Raw genomic sequence first — 18,377 nt, 5'->3', positions numbered from 1 at the left:
GTTCGCCCTAGAACAAGGACAGAAGCACCAGCCTGAAGATGACGAGTGGGACCTCGTTGAAATGTCGCCAGAAATTTCTGAATCCTACACGGGAAGAAACCTGAATATACCAAGACCGTCACACACACACACACACACACACACACACACACACACACATATGCCACATGTTTTTTTGCTGAATTTGAAAATTAAGGGAGACTAGGATAGATCTATTTCAGCCTTATTTTGGCCTCATCATATATGTATGTATGTATGTATGTATGTATGTATGTATGTATGTATGTATGTATGTATTTATATATATGCCCAACCCAGGGCCATTTCAAGGCAGTTAATTTATTCATAGCCAACAAACTATATATATACTGTATATATCATATGTTTTTGCTGAATTTGAAAATTAAAATTATATATATAAACCTTGCCACTGTATAGCCTTCAAAACATTACCTGTTCCTAGTTTGAACTGAGTTTTCTTTACAAGATGTGAGGTTACCATGTTTTGTAAATCTCGTGCAACAGGATCTCTTGTTTATTAAAGCAAATGATTTTTAATGTGTAAAAAATAATATCAAGAGGAGACTTACCAAAAACTTCATTGTCTTCTGAAGGCTCCTGGGTTAACGGGATTGCTTTGGAGGTATCCTTATGTTCAGCCTCCTCAGCATTTGCGTCAGTATTCTGAAAATATATATTGTAAAGATATTAAAAAGATATCCATGAGAAAAATTGGCTATTTAGCAAATCAGAATTATGTAGAGTTTTTCAGATGATAACCCTGTTTGGCCTTTTCTGATATCTTTGGACCACATTCCAAAAACTGGAAGGGCCAGGAAAATACATCAAATTATAATTCAGTTAATGCTTATTCAGCTACCTGGGTAGTAAAGCTGCACCATAAATAGAAGTCTCTCTTTCTCGCATTATATGTACTAAACCCATGTTTAAACATAGCTATCTATGTGCTGATAAGGTTGTGATTTTTTGCACAGTGATATTGGAATCTCCACCCTTGTTAGTCAGGCTGCTCCCTCTTTCAAAATCAGGTATCAAACTAAATTATCTCACAGTCCTTGTGGTCACCAGTGAATCTGGTCACAAAGTGAATCTGGTCGCAAAGATGGTTTGAGAACGTTTGTTTTGTGATTAGATTGGGGGATTGGTTGTAATCAGATGAAGATGGTAACCCTGAATAGAAAAATACTGAGGCTTTAGGCCTTGACTTAGGCAATATCTATTGTCCACTAAGGAGGATATCAAGGTTCAACTTTAATCCTTGATCTCAAGTAAGTTTGAGATAAACATTTCTGCACTTCTTCTCTTCAATAAGCATAATCTTCTTTAGGCTTTCAGGTTCAATTTGGAAGGGAATGAGGCGCAAATGCTGGTCTTATTACTTTCTCTTACTGATTTTCATGATGCAGAAGAAGAAGGCTTCTTGAACTTCAATACAGACTTCCATGGGATTTGGGACATAGTAATAAGATTGATGCTATCAAATTATTACAAATAAATGTAGAGAAGAGGTGGTGTTTTCTTTCCCCCACTTTTAACGTGATGAGCTAAGCCATATCTATTCACATGCTCTTGAATATTTCTTTATCCCATTGTGAATGGGAGATGGCCCCTACTAAGGGACAGCATGACCCAGCAACTAGCATGTAGGTCTTTTAAAAATGATATCCTAATTCAAACTCAAACTGTTTTGGGATATTATAGTCTATCACTGATAAGCCCATTTGAATGCACCCCCAACAGGCAAGCTATCAAAGGACTGGACAAAGCAGATTTCAAGACCAATTCCACTTCTGCAGAATTAAAACTGATTCACCTCATTCTGTCCTACTTCAGCTTTTCATCTTTTTTTAAAAAAAAAAATAATGTGCAATTCTTAAACAACGCCAATAAAAAGCATGCACTCAACTTGACAATTGGTTGTGGTTAAAAGATCTATTTCCCCTCCCAAAGCAACACCTAGATTAAAAAAATTAGAACCATGTCAGTGGCAAAATAACTAGTAATTCAGATTTGACCTCAGGCAATAATAATTTATATGTAAGGATGTTGATGGGTTATTTCTCTTAAAATCATTTTAAATAAACAGGTGTTTTCTTTGCCTTTTGAAAAGAGATGGACTGAACTGGGTGGTACTTGCTAGTATGTTATATGCTGATAGATGGGGAAAGGTGAGGGCATAAGGCTGTGGTGGTGAACCTATGGCATGCGTGCCAAGAGGTGGCATGCAGAGCCCTTTCTGTGGGCATGCACACCTTTGTCAACTGTTCTTCGGGTTTCCAATATACTGGTCTTTGCACGCACTGGAGTGCCAGATACATGAAGACCAGCTGGCTGGCACGCATATGCACAAAGGCCAGCTAGGTGGCATGCATTCTGGAAACCCAAAGACCAGCTGGCCGGCATGTGCATGCGTATTGGGCAGCCATTCTTCAAGTTCCTGTTGCTCTGGCGCTCGTGCACATTGTTGGTATGTCTCGGTATAGCTAGGCTATGAGACCTTCGACATACACCAAGCAGAGAATTTTAACAGAGTGTGGATGTGTGATAAAGCCAAAGAAAAATACACAGACTTAGTTATGCTTAATAAGTACTATTTACATATAGACAAAAGATAGAAACAATTTATAATAAGCACTAAGCAAATACACTCCCCCCCTCAAGGCAAAGCAAAGTAAGAATGACTGAGTATAAATGAGCGTTACAGCGTCATTTGAGGAAAGGAGTACTGGCGCCCTCTTATGACAAACCAGCCTAGAATATTTAACATTTAAAGTGATAGTATAGGTTTACAGTGGCAAACCCTAACAAACATGTACCCTGTACTAACACACATGTTCTGGTTTGGGCACTCGGTGCCTAAAAGGTTTGCCAACACTGGCATAAGGCAATAAACCCCAAGAGGTCATAAGGTATTGGTTCACATATCACATTTTAAAAAAGTTACACACTATTGCTTAGGTGTGGATAACCTCTTGGTTTTGGATAAGCATCCAAAAGCATACATTGTGCATTGTATCTCTGCAAGCCACAGACATCCTGAGATAAATTAATTAATTAATTAACTGACTAATTAATTAATTAATTAATTAATTATTATTTTTTATGCCGCCCTTCTCCTTAGACTCAGGGTGGCTTACAACGTGTTAGCAATAGCACTTTTTAACAGAGCCAGCGTATTGCCCCCACAATCCGGGTCCTCATTTAACCCGCTTCAGAAGTATTGGAAGGCTGAGTCAACCATGAGTCAGTGATGAGATTTGAACCGCTGACCTGCAGATCTAGCAGTCAGCTTTAGTGGCCTGCTAGATCTACCCACTGCGCCACCTCGACTCATTCCTTGCTGACTGCCATCCCTCACTGAATAACCGTTGAAAAATAGAATAGAGTTGAACAGAATTCTGTTGCCTATATAATATTGATATATCTTTACCTACATTGTGTTACTTACTTGATAAAAAATCAAAATAGCCCAAAACATTCTAAACAGTTTCAAATGTCCAAATGTTAACCAATGTGCAGTTAAATTCAAGGAGTCATAACAGGGTTTATGTCTACATGTGATTTGAGACTGGTGATTCACCAATGTTTGCAGCAAGTTACAGCCATTAGCAAATTATGTCAACTATGGAAAGGATGCTATGTTTCATCAAGATTGTTGAGAAGAAAAGAAAGGCCTTTACAATTCTATGCATGGTATGTATGTATGTATGTATGTATGTTTGGTTTTTATATTAATTGATTTTTAATCATCAATACCAAATTACTATTGTACACTGCTTTATTGTCGCTATTAGCCGCCCCGAGTCTCTGGAGAGAGGCGGCATAGAAATTAAATAAATAAATAAATAAATAAATAAATAAATAAATAAAAACAACCAGTTAGTCTCAAAGTTTTGGAACTGCGACATACAAGCCATTAAAGTTAAAATTCTTTCATTAGTGATATTTTGTGATTTTCTGATGCATGGAAAATAAAAATATATTAATATGTAGCATTTATACTAGCAATCTGCTGGCTTTCTAAAGATGAAATGGAGTTATTTAATTGCCTGCGTTATGTGTAAGATTATGCCGCTGACAGGCAATTTTGATGTGCTTCATCTTGCATTTCAATTCAGTCCCTGATTTGCAATAAATTGGGATGCTCATTATAGGCATATTAGAGGGACTGGAGTTGGGCAGACACGTTGAATGTTTTCAGCTATGGAGAATGAATTGAACAGAACTTTAACCCAGATGTTTAATTTTCTTTAATGGTGCCCTAAGATGTACTATTTGCCAATGCTTGTAATTAATGAAAAGAGCAAGAAAATAATATTCACTTCATATTCACTCAGTGGGCTGGACAGGTTCATGACAAGCTTATGGCGTACTTTAATGAGAGTTTTAAATATCATAACGATGAGATTTCCACTAAAAATTAATTAACGTAGTTTTTATTCTAATCCAAATTAAATTGGAAATTGATTCCCATAAATTGCAGATATTCCAACAGTTAGTTTAGGAACATTTCCAAATTTGATAATGTGTTGCTGTTGCAATGGTTGGTACAGCATGCCACCATCTATTAAATAAGAAAGCCAAAATACTGATATAATCAAAGTGCTAATGTCTATATAAACTAATGTGGAATAAAACTATTAAGGGCAGAGGATAGAAAAGTTACATACCCACACTAAAGTAAAGTGATGCAAAATAATGTGAAAATGAACAAACTTTTGAACTAATTCCCATACCAGCAAAGTTTAATTCAAGATTTCACAAATGCAGTTAGCCCCCAATGCAAAATAAGTGGGACTTTCTGCTTTTTCTCTACTTTTGTTCTCTACAAATCTACATTTGCATACCATTCAAAAGAGACAAAAAAACCTAGGAAGAAAACAAGGCTAAAACACAGCACCAACATGCCAAAAAGCAGGAGTCAACTCCAGGCAAACAATCAGAGATAATTCAATACTTTAATCAAGAATGAACCACCAAGAAGGAAAGCACATCCCTGCCTAAATGTGCAGAACAAGCTATTATACATAAACACTTACTGATGATGTTTATTAGTTGGGCGATGAAATGTCTGCAAGCAACCAAGCCCAGAAGGCACCAAAAATTCCACAGTCCTCTATGCGCTTCAACATGTGGTCAGTGTTTGAGGGGTGGAGCTTTGCAGTGTTACCAGTCACAGAGAACAGAGCTCTCCATGCCTGTGGTGGCTTCTCCCTTTTTGTGGGCTTTGAAAGGTGCCAAAACCACCTTGTAGGGATGGTGAAGCTAAGGAGGGGCGCCCTGTGAGGTCTCAGGAGAGATCACAAATCTCCTGTTGAATCCTGGACCCTTTTCTCACTCTATGCCATAACATAGAAAAGAGGCAGTCTAAGATGGCTTCCAAGAAGCTGGGGAAGCAGATGACTATCTAACCATAGTGCAGGTGCAGACATTGGTGAACAGTGCATGAATTGGGTGAGAAGAATTATTTTTATTCAAATTTTCTAGGAAAAGAGATGTTCACAATTGTTTTTAAAGTAGCAGCAATCTAGCACTCTGAATTGAAGGAAAGAATTAAAGGGGAAAAGGCAGAAAAATCACTAAAATGTAAAAAAAAAAAGATTTTTAAACTGCTTAGACACTGCTTTGGATAGGCATTTTGAAATTCTAGAATTATCTATTTAAAAATCAATGTTATTTTTATATTGTGGGAAAATATAAAAAAACTGGTTAGTATTGAAATCCAATTTAAGAGCACCACCTGCTGATGAAAGGAAAAACAACATAATCCCAAAATCTTGGAACTATCTGATTGCTTGGGATTTAAATGTGATAATATGGAGTCCTCGGAGAGAGGCGCCATAAAAGTCCAATTAATAAATTATCATTAAAATGACCCCTAAAAATTACAATTCGAGACTGAAATTTGTAGAGGGCGCTAAGGAGGTTCAGGAAAACTTATGGGACTATCCAGAGGAACAGGTTGATTAATTTTGGGATACAAAGAACTAAGAATTCTTTTGAGAAGTGACTATAGGTTTGAATATATGGTTTTTGGATTATTGGACAGAAGAGGAACACAATGATGCTTCATCAAGGAGAAATGAGTGGAACTTGGGAAGAGATGGCATCGGTAATCCAAAATTAAGGGATACACTGACGAGTCATTTAAAGTAAATAATGAATTGAATAGAGAGCATCGGTGGAATGCTGGGAAATATAATACAAAGGACAATGAGTGATCAGTACGCTCAGGAAGAGGAGGAATTAACTGAAAGAGCAGATGAAAAAATGGAACAGACAAAACAAATTTTGCTATGGAAAGCATTTGGCATCTTATCTCTTATGGCTCTTAGAAGTTCAAATGCTCCTTTTGCTTATTCAGAATTTTTCAGCATAAAAATAAAAGGCAATGCTTCGCTGTCAAAGTGAGTGGAATTACTTTTTAAATTACAAAGATGACATAGATGAATTTTCATTCTATTGTTTTATATAGTCTTTTTTCAAAAGAGCAACTTATCTGTACTCTTTAGGAGTATCTGAATTCTTGCATGAAAATCACCTGTCGCACTATGGCTGGAATGTGGAAGTAAAAACAAATGATATAATTTGAGCACTTCATGTTTACATGAACCCTATTGACTCTTATATGACTGGTATGATTTGTTCTGTAGTGTGGCTGTTTTTCTTATGTGATATTAATTATAATTAATAAATAATCTTGAAACTCCTGCAACAGATATCTGACCTTTAATGCACAAGGAAAAATAATTTTAAAGGAAAAGGGTTAAGCAACCTTTCCTATTATATATGTTTTAGAACTTTGTTTTAGTCAAAACAAAAGGCCCCGAGATAACATATGACTCTTAAGCCACTCTTAATTCATCATGCAAGCAGAGAAAATAAATTTTGCATGATAATATGGTTTACTCATGCAGTGGCACTGTACACTACTAATTCAATTCAGTTCAGTCTATTAAATTTGTTATGGCTGCTTACTCCATTAGTCTCTGGGCAGCTTTAACAGTACAAAAAAACAAAAACAAAAAGGCCCTCAATTAAAAACATATTAAAAAACAGTAAGGTTTAAAATAGCCAGAAGACTAAGTAGTATAAAAATGACAAATGACCCTAGGAAGAAAATCTAAACCTTAAAATAAATGAAGGACTATTTAGCAGGAATAAAGACTAATCATGGCTATATCAATTAAAAAAAACATGCTTAGAAAAGAAATTGAATCAGACTGTAAAACATTGAAACATGAAGAAAAATTGGAACCCTGCAAGGGAAATAAGCCTATAGATGAAGATACAAGCAAAATATAACAGCTATTTTGCTCTTACTTCCTGCTCCTTCTCAATTTTTCACATATACAACCAACAAAATAGCAGTGTCCCAGAATGAGACTTTTCTATCCCTGACAAAGTTAGTTACTACAATACAATAGTGGCTCCCCTTCTGCTCTCTTTAAATGATTATCTGGCACTGGTATAGTTCTGATATAGACATAGAAACTTAGAAGACTGACAGCAGAAAAAGACCTCATGGTCCATCTAGTTTGCCCTTATACTATTTCTTGTATTTTATCTTAGGATGGATATATGTTTATCCCAGGCAAGTTTAAATTCAGTTACTGTGGATTTTGTTTGCTGGAAGTTTGTTCCAAGCATCTACTACTCTTTCAGTAAAATAATATTTCCTCACGTTGCTTCTGATTTTCCCCCAAACTAATCTCATGCCCCCTTGTTCTTGTGTTCACTTTCGTATTAAAAACACTTCCCTCCTGAACCTTATATAACCCTTTAAAATATATTTAAATGTTTTGATCACGTTCCCCTTTTCCCCTTCTGTCTTCCAGACTATGCAGATTGAATTCATGAAGTCTTTCCTGATAGGTTTTATGCTTAAGACCTCCCACCATTTTTGTAGCCCGTAGACAGTAGCAATGGTAAGTTGCACCTGGTTCGTGGTGGAAGGCTCCACCCACCCACCCACACGGGGAAAAATGATTTTTTTAAAAAAATAATCTTTATTAAATACTATACATTGAAAGTAGAACAGAAAGAAATGTAATACATGGTATAACAATCATATAAATTATGCTAAGACAAGAGAAAAAGAAGAGAAGGGAGATAGAAGAGGGATAAATGAAGTATGGAAATTAGAGAAAGGGGGAGATGGGAGAAAAAAGAATGTGACAGCTAATTTAGCTGACACTTTGATAATATACGACTTCTGGTTTGAATATGTGGTTGGTGTGTGTTTCCCTTTATTTTGATTTGTTCATGGTGAAATGTTAATTGGATTTACTATATATAGATAGTGCTTATCTGGCGTGCTTATTTTTGTCTATATAGTCAATATTTTGTGGCTTTGTTCGTAGGGTTTAATATATGTCTGCAGGTTGTATCAATCAATGTCTTTTGCGAATTATGCAATGAGGTTATTCCCATTTCATATCATGAGTCCTCGGAGAGGGGCAGCATACAAATCTAATAAATTATTGTTGTTATTATTATTATTATTATTATTATTATTATTATTATTATTATTATTATGATGTCAATACAACACAGCAAACAAGATCACTATATGCTGGATTTCGTATTTCATCACATTATTATTATTATTATTATTATTATTATTATTATGTCAATACAACACAGCAAACTAGGTCACTATATGCTGGATTTCGTATTTCATCGCATTATTATTATTATTATTATTATTATTATTATTATTATTGACAGTGGATGAAGTCGTTACTGAGCATTCTTTTTTAATAATGTTTAAGTATTTTTTTGTGCTAGCCAATGGTACCATTTCTCCCAGGCCTTGTGGAAATCGGATTCATCCCTATTTTGCATCTTCATTGTCAATTTTGACCTTTCTGCACATTCCAGTATTATAAAGTTGCATGTGTAATACTTGGTTTCTCTGCATTTGGAGAATCAACATTTCTAAGGGTTTTTAATGGGGCTCTTCCCTTTTTCCAAATATCAGAAGTAGCTTAAACTGCTGTGGAAGAAATATCTCACATTAAACACCAGAGGTATCACGAAAAACAAAAGATACAGATTGATTAATTAATTAACTGCATATATTGCATGAGGTTTCTTTCTATCCTCACAGCCAATAACACATTAATTAATTTGAGGCAACTAATAAAGACGATTGGAAAAGAAGGTCGCTTTATTTCAGCTTTATGTTAATTTTTTTCCCTAAAATCATCCTCAAGCCATAAGTCAAGAATGTTTGAAATGCTGCAAGATTTCAGCTTTTGCCCTGAGTCAGAAATTGACTGGGGAAATCACAAATCATAATCACGTGAATGCTTCAACTGGTAACAAATGCAAGCTAGTTGTCAAATACCTGAATTCTAATCCCACAAACATGGAGTTGGTGTGATGGTTGTAACTTTGCCAATAGATCAAAACAAACAAACAAAACAAACAAACAATTATTTTGTCAAACAATTATAGGGTGATAATTTGTACAAATTAAACATTAGATAAGTAATGATAAAAAGTATCAAAAGAAGACAATAGGACAAGGACGGTAGGCACAGTGGTGTGCTTATGCACGCCCCTTACAGACCTCTTAGAAAGGGGGAGAGGTCAATTGTAGATAGTCTAAGTTTAAAGGTTTTGGGGTTAGGAGTAGAAACTACAGAATCAGGTAGTGCATTCCAGGCGTAGATTACTCTGTTGCTGAAGTCATATTTTTTGCAGTCAAGTTTGGAGCGGTTGACATTTAGTTTAAATCGATTTCGTGCTCGTGTGTTGTTGCGGTTGAAGGTGAAGTAGTCATTAACAGGTAGGACATTTTGGTATATGATTTTGTGAACTATAATTAAGTCGGAACGGAGACGACGGAGTTGTAAGTTGTCTAAACCAAGAATTTTAAGTCTGATGGAGGAATGAAGGACTCTTCTTGTGAAATATTTCTGGACTCTCAATTGTGTTGATGTCAGATATGCAATGTGGGTTCCATACAGGCGAGCTGTATTCTAGGATTGGTCTGACAAATGTTTTGTAAGCAACTGTTAGCAGTTCAAAATTAGCTTTGAACTATGATTAAATTAACTTTCATAACTTGACTAGCTGTATAATTTCCTAAAGCTGTTTATTAAAACCTACAGTATTTTAATGATATACTGTACATACACACCCTGAAAAGATGTTAATTCTATAAAGCAACGGATCAATATCAGGATTTGCTATTATACTAAGAGCAGCAGGGAGGTGAGTAGGAATAGTAAAGCTCCCGTACATGTCACTATTATGACTTATTTAATTCTAAAAAGAAGTTTTATTTTCTAGGGTGAAAAGGACATAGCCACTGGCATACTGAACACAGGATTGCAACATCTACATGGAGAGTTATATTTTTTTTAAAAAAAGAAAGGTAGCAGCAGATTTACTGTTGTATGTCAACAGATGGCAGAAGACTGAACTAGATTAATACTAGATAAAGCTTTTTATTTCCTGAGAGTTTCTCAGAAGTAAAACACACAGCATATCCTACCTCCTTGACTCCCCCTTTGATAAAAACCTTGCAGATGCAGCAAACATTGGATATTAGTATATTAGTTTGCCAGTTAAGCTGTTAAATAAATATATATGTTTCACCTAATGGAAATGATTCCATAATATTAAATTTACTTCAGAAACAATTTCACAAGACTTTGGGCTATGAATTTGCTCCTATTGTCTTTCTGCTCTCCTGCCACATGAAGTCTTATGAGTTTTAATATTCCCTTTTCTAGTCATTCATGATATTCTACGTCATTATCAACTGACAGTCACTTTACAGAACATTACCTATCATTTTAAAAGATGCTGGTAGTTTTTTTAAAAGACGATTTCCTTTTTCTGCCTGGTTTAACAGTGAACAAACCAATGGCCCCTCTGCTTTTCTTACCTACACAGACATTGAGCATTTCATTATTATTATTATTATTATTATTATTATTATTATTATTATTATTATTATTATTTGTTTTGGGGGGGCTGCACTAAGGGAGGCTCATCAAATCTCACTGTACACTGAGGTGTCTCCCAGGGGCCACTGCCAGCAGGGACAGGAGGCGGATTACAAACATTGTTGAGGCTGTGAGTAAAGGTAATAACGTTGATGTGGTGGTGCATCTTGGCACAAATGATTTGTCCCAGAGAAATGTTAATGTAGTAAAAAGAGATTTTCAATGTCTAAGTGTGGAGCTGGGTAAAATAACTGATTCAGTGACTTTCTCAGAGGTGTTACCGGTTTGTGGCCAAGAGGATAAAACAATGTGTATCAGAGAGTTTAATGTGTGGTTAAGGCAGTGGTGTAATGCTGAAGGTTTTGGCTATGTAAGTCATTATGTCAGTAGGTGGTCTAATAGGGAGTTGTTTAAGAGGGATGGTTTGCATCCATCATACAGAGGTACCCAGGTGCTTGGTGAGGAATTCAGAACTTTTTTGGACAGGCATTTAAACTAGGTAAAGGGGACAGAGATGTAACTGATGTGGGTGATTTCTGTCCCTGACCAATGAGGATAAAGCAGTTTTTGGAAGCTTATGAAAAGGGAGCTGCAAATGAAATAGATGTAGTTGTTGATGATAAGGGGCAAACTAATAATGAAAATAATGTTCTTCGGGTAATGTGCACGAATGCTCGAAGCTTGAGCAACAAGCTCTGTGAATTAATGGCCATAATATATAGAGATAATTTGGACCTGGTTGCCATAACTGAGACATGGTTTAAGGATTCTAATGAATGGGAAATATCCATACCAGGATATACACTGTATAGGAAGGATAGAATAGAGAGAAGGGGAGGTGGAGTAGCCATTTATATTAAAGAAAGTCTAAAAACAACACTAATTCACAATACATGTCAAGATCTAGAGACTCTCTTGATTTGCATGCAAAATAAAGAAGGTTCTGTCATTAGAATTGGGGTGATCTATAGGCCTCCAGGGCAATCCGAGGAATATGACAACAAGATGGTGGATGAAATTACCCAAATGGCAGTAAAGGGAGATATTGTGGTTATGGGTGATTTCAACATGCCTGATGTTGACTGGAATGTCCCCAGTGCCCTTACATGCAAAAGTAAGAATATAGTAGAGGCCTTTACAGGAGCAGCTCTGGCACAGCTGGTTAAGACACCAACTAGAGGGGAGAATATTCTAGATTTAGTTTTTACGAATGGGAATTGGGTTTCAGATGTCAAGGTGGGAGAAAATTTAGGATGCAGTGACCATCTATGTTTGTGGTTTGATGTAAAAACTAATTGTGAGCAATCCTATAATGCAACCAAAGTATTGGATTTCAGAAAAACAAATTTTAATGCAATGGGGGAATATTTAGAAAATGAATTAAAGGGGAGGGATAAAATGGCAGGAGCGAGCACCCAGAGGACTGTATTAAAAAAGGCCATCTTAAAAGCCACTGGACTGTATGTAAGACAAATAACTAAAGGTAAAAGTAAGAAGAAACCGCTATGGTTTAGCAATGATGTAAGGGCTATAGTCAATGAAAAAAAGGCTGCCTATAGGAGGTATAAAGAGTCTGGAAGTATAGCTGATAGGGAGGTGTATAAAATGAGACAGAAGGAGGCGAAACAGATAATATATGCTGCTAAAGCCTCAAAAGAGGAAGAAATTGCCAAATCTGTAAAGAAGGGGGATAAAACCTTCTTCAGATATATTAGTGATAAGAAGAAGAAAAACTGCGGCATCACGAAACTTAGTACCGGGAATAATACATGCATTAATGGGAATAAGGAGATCGCTGACCATTTCAATAGCTACTTCTGTTCAGTTTTCTCAAAAGACACCGTACAAAATAATACTATAGAGGGATATAGCATTGCTTCCAGCTGTACGGATTCAGCTCCAGTGATCTTAGAAGCCGATGTCTTAGAAGAACTTGAACGATTAAAGATAAATAAGGCAATGGGTCCAGATGGCATCCACCCCAGAGTTCTTAAAGAACTCAGATCTGTCATTACTACCCCCCTGACTGATTTGTTTAACCAATCCTTGTTAACAGGAGAAGTTCCTGAGGATTGGAGAATGGCCAGTGTTGTGCCTATTCACAAGAAGGGCAGTAGAGAAGAAGCTGGTAACTACAGGCCAGTTAGCTTGACATCAGTTGTAGTTAAAATGATGGAGACTCTACTCAAAAAGAGGATAAATCAGCACCTAAAAAACAATAACTTATTGGACCCAAATCAGCATAGCTTTACTGAAGGCAAATCATGTCAGACTAATCTCATTGATTTCTTTGACTATGTCACAAAGGTGTTGGATGAAGGTGGTGCCGTGGATATTGCCTACCTGGACTTCAGCAAAGCCTTTGATATGGTTCCATATAAAGAGCTGATAGATAAATTAGTGAAGATTGGACTTAATCCCTGGATAGTTCAATGGATTTGCAGCTGGCTGAAGCATAGACATCAGAGAGTTATTGTTAATGGCGAGTATTCTGAGCAGAGTCAGGTTACAAGCGGTGTGCCACAAGGGTCTGTTCTGGGTCCTATTCTTTTTAATATGTTTGTGAGTGACATAGGGGAAGGTTTGGTAGGGAAAGTTTGCCTATTTGCCGATGACTCTAAAGTGTGCAATAGGGTTGATATTCCTGGAGGGGTCTGTAATATGGTAAATGATTTAGCTTTACTAGATAAATGGTCAAAGCAATGGAAACTGCAGTTTAATGTTTCCAAATGTAAAATAATGCACTTGGGGAAAAGGAATCCTCAATCTGAGTATTGTATTGGCAGTTCTGTGTTAGCAAATACTTCAAAAGAAAAGGATTTAGGGGTAATGATTTATGACAGTCTCAAAATGGGTGAACAGTGCAGTCAGGCGGTAGGGAAAGCAAGTAGGATGCTTGACTGCATAGCTAGAGGTATAACAAGCAGGAAGAGGGAGATTATGATCCCGCTATATAGAATGCTGGTGAGACCACATTTGGAATACTGTGTTCAGTTCTGGAGACCTCACCTACAAAAAGATATTGACAAAATTGAATGGGTCCAAAGACGGGCTACAAGAATGGTGGAAGATCTTAAGCATAAAACGTATCAGGAAAGACTTAATGAACTCAATCTGTATAGTCTGGAGGACAGAAGGAAAAGGGGGGACATGATTGAAACATTTAAATATATTAAAGGGTTAAATAAGGTTCAGGAGGGAAGTGTTTTTAATAGGAAAGTGAACACAAGAACAAGGAGACACAATCTGAAGTTAGTTGGGGGAAAGATCAAAAGCAACATGAGAAAATATTATTTTACTGAAAGAGTAGTAGATCCTTGGAACAAACTTCCAGCAGACGTGGTAGATAAATCCACAGTAACTGAATTTAAACATGCCTGGGATAAACATATATCCATCCTAAGATAAAATACAGAAAATAGTATAAGGGCAGATTAGATGGACCATGAGGTCTTTTTCTGCCGTCAGACTTCTATGTTTCTATGTTTCTACACATGTTGTGAATTGACAATAATTTTGAATTGAATTGATAGTCATTGCCATATCATAATGGGATAACATTTTGCAAGGTTTAAAGAAATGTCAGTGCCACTGTATGAACAGCTTATGTCAGAAGCAAAATTTGTATTTAGCAGAAAGAGACATAGATATTTTCTTTTTCTCTTTAAAGACTTTCCTCAAATATATTTCTTAGAATCTCTTTATCCTAAATAATTTGTCAACAGATTCCTCACTTTAGTTTTTAGATGATCATACAGGCCAGAAAAGAAAGTAGAAATTATTCCATATTTATGATGTACCACCCATCAAAATTTGAATGTGTGTATGCATGTGAAATATAGCTTAATAATCAGATAATTTAAAAGTAGTAAAAGTCACAACTATTAAAAGATGATTTATCTGTCTGTCTGTCTGTCTGTCTGTCTGTCTGTCTGTCTGTCTGTCTGTCTGTCTATCTATCTATCTATCTATTTATCTATCTATCTATTTATTAGACTTCTATGCTGCCCTTCTCGAAGTGATTCAGGACGGCATACAGCAGAAATTCTAAAAAATCCCATGTACGGTCATCCACATTCATCCAATTCATTCACAACATCAGCTGGAGACAATCTCATTGTTCACAGCCCCCATGCCCGCCAGCAGAGGTAGGTCTCTGCTATGTATAATGGCGCAATGATAACAATAGATTTGCAAAATGCTGGTGAACCTCAACTATGTGACAAAGCAGAAAGCCATGACATTCCTCCTATGGCAGATCAATTATAAGTTCCCATGAGTATGCTGAAATTACAAGGAAATGATTCACTCAAATACCATACTAAGGAGTGCCTTCCACTCCCAGGTGACTCCTGATTCATCTCCAAATAAACATTCCTGTTCTGCTAGAAATCATGCTAGAAAAGGAAAAGGTAACTTAAAAAGTATTTTTCTAACACTTCAAACAGGACAGGTGATTGCTTAAAAAGCAATCAGAGAAATCACCTTAGGGGATAAACTGGACTTGTATCTCCCTGCCTCTTTTTTCTGCAACATGGAATTTTCCAATACTACATCACTGGAACTTGCAGATTAACCCCCTCCCCAAATAATTAGTGGACTATCATTTTTTTTTTAAAGTAAACAAAGCAAGCCTCCATTAGATCTAATGCATCTGTTTTTCAAAGTCTCCCATAAATCCCCTCAAAGAATGTGATATTTGAATTGCCATGAAGCCCTTAATATCTCTGGAAATTAACAAATAGAGAATCAACTGCAAAATGCTATGGACACATAAAATGGCTTTTAAATTGTATTTAACCTGTCAATGATGACTTGCTGTACCTAATGGAAATGTGTGAGTAGTATAGCAAGGGAGACTATTTTTACACCTTGATTGTATTGCTGGAGAGACGGAGTAACGACACGGACACAAGAGCTGGATTTAAATTGGGTCATTTTTATTAACATAAATTTGCATAATTTATTCAATACTTTGCATAAATTAGCATAATCAACTATGACCCGGAACTGGACCTGCAGGGTCAAACAACTACTTCCGGAGCGGAAATGACGTTATGCCAAAAAACATTCCTGGGCAACTCATGGGCGTATCTCGATGCAAGTCCAGGTGAGGGCCAGGCCGTCACCTGCGACCCTGCCATGCTGTGCATGAGGGGGGTCCCACCGGCTAACCGGAATCCGGGAATTAAAGGTGCAGGACCCAAAGACAGGTTCCCCCCAGCTGCTCAGGCAGAAACTCCCTCCATGAGCTTGCGGAGAACCTGTCAATCATCCCCAAAGATGCCCAAGGGAGAACGCGCGGTTGCTAAACCACCCCAGTTTTCCGCCCCTAACCTGCCTACCCAAATGACCAAAGGTAAGCCAATTAACCTAATAAATGCAAGCACCCCCTAACCGCACATCCATCACCTCAGTGTGGAATGGGCGAAAAAACAGCTCTGCTAAGAGGCAGAACTGCAAAAAATTCCCATTCGGCCCCCTAAGGGCGACCCCTAAGCACACTGCGAAATAGTGGAGGGCGGGCGGGTGTCTGCTCAGCTCTGCAGTCCGGGCAAAAAGGGAGAGCCCCGGGCCTGCTCGCCCTTATATAGGGCAAGCAGGCCCCGCCCGGACCAATCAGGAGCCTGGCCAATCAGGCCCTGATCTCCCGAGCGAAGTCTCGCATCGCGAGACTTCGCCCGGGATCCAAAATGGCGGCCGCCATGAGGGACCGTGTCTCCCGGTCCCTCCAGCAAAGCCTGCCTGCCGGGTAAGTCCGGCGCTGCCCTTTTTTTTAAAAAATGAAGCAAAATCATACCCCCTACCCTATGGCAAAAATCTTGAGTATTAACTTGAATTACTCATTTTCCTTCACTGCCACTATATGAGAAGATATCTTGAGCAATCTCAAGCACATCTATTCAAAAGGTCCTCTCGCTTCATTCAAAGAGGATTACAGTACTCCTGTATGGGTGTTCATTTTTGCTCTGTAGAAATACCAGCAGTTCTTGTCATGGTCTGATTACTTCTTTGGTTTCCCTGTTCGTAGATACTTCATACACCCAGGCTTAAACTGTTTGATTTTTGCGCATGAACCAGTGGGTTAGGAAGACTTTAAGAATCCTTTCCTCTATTTTGGCCACAGTAATTAGATAAGGTTTCCTCCATCCTTACTTCCACTCCAACCCAGGACAGGAAAAATAAAATGCCAGTCACCAGGACATGTGCTTGTCAGGAAATATATTTTTCTATGAGATTCTTTCCACTGATTTCCTAAATGTACTTGATATCTTCTCATCTGAAGTTTCCCTTGGTCAAACAAGGAAAGTAGGAAGTTAGGCAGATTGGCTATCCTAGGAATTCAGTAAATGTGGACCGGAAACTTTCCTAAATCCTGTCATTTCTGCTTCATCCAGAAATTTTAAAATAAAGTGGTACCTCTACTTAAGAACGCCTCTACTTATGAACTTTTCTAGATAAAAATAGGATGTTCAAGATTTTTTTGCCTCTTCTCAAGAACCATTTTCCACTTACAAACCTGAACTTCTGAAACTGTAACCGGAAAAAGGCATGGAGAAGCCTCTGTGGGGCCTCTCTAGGAATCTCCTGGAAGGAAACAGGGCCTCCATTCTCCCTGTGGTTTCCCCAATCGCATGCATTATTTTCTTTTACATTTATTCCTATGGGAAAAATGCTTCTTCTTATAAACTTTTCTACTTAAGAACCTTGTCACGGAACAAATTGTAAGTAGAGTACCACTGTATTCCAAAACACATTTTAATCATCAGTGTCACTGGATTTGAGTCAATGCTAAAATGTTTGGGTGAGAAATATCAAATACTGTCCCTTGCTTTGAGTGTGGCATCTTCAGCTTCTCATACTGCAGATAGTTTTTGACCTGTGACCACAATTAAGTCCTGCTACCTGGTTTATAATTTTTTTGCTGCAGATGTTAAACAAATTGCAAACTCCTTAAGTGAATCTGACTTTCCACATTGACTTTGCTTATCGAAAGTCCCCTAAGGTCATAATTGGTGATCATGTGACCTCCAGGATGCTGCAGCCACTGTAACTACATGTTAGTTACCAAGTCTGTCATCTGTACCTCTATAACTGTTTTGGTTCTGCAATCAACAAGACAGACACAGACTCCAGAGGATAATCAGAACTGCAGAAAAAAACAATTATTGGCAACCTACTTTCCATTAAGGTCCTGTGTACTGCACAAGTCAAAAAGTGGACTTTGAAAATTTTACTGATCCCTCTCATCCTGGACATAAATAGCTTCAACTCCTACTCTTCTCAAAATGATGCTATAGAGCACTGCACATCAAAACAACTAGACACAAGAACAGTTTTTTCCTGAATACCATCACTCTGCTAAATAAAAAATTCCATCACCACTGTCAA

General features: G+C 37.3%; 1 protein-coding gene across 2 annotated transcripts in view; it reads right to left on the bottom strand.

Moving 5' to 3' along the window:
• The window catches only part of MBP (myelin basic protein), a 186,943-nt gene that overhangs the window by 100,527 nt on the left and 68,039 nt on the right, over positions 1-18,377 (bottom strand). For both annotated transcript variants that reach the window (XM_070747435.1, XM_070747434.1), the window contains exon 3: positions 591-684. In XM_070747435.1, coding sequence (XP_070603536.1) covers positions 591-684 — 94 coding nt within the window. The remainder of the gene's footprint in view (positions 1-590; positions 685-18,377) is intronic.

Source organism: Erythrolamprus reginae, chromosome 3, assembly GCF_031021105.1.
Source record: "Erythrolamprus reginae isolate rEryReg1 chromosome 3, rEryReg1.hap1, whole genome shotgun sequence".
Lineage (NCBI taxonomy): Eukaryota > Metazoa > Chordata > Lepidosauria > Squamata > Dipsadidae > Erythrolamprus > Erythrolamprus reginae.
The sequence above is the reverse complement of the archived record's forward strand: the minus strand, read 5'-3'. Positions and strand labels throughout refer to the sequence as shown.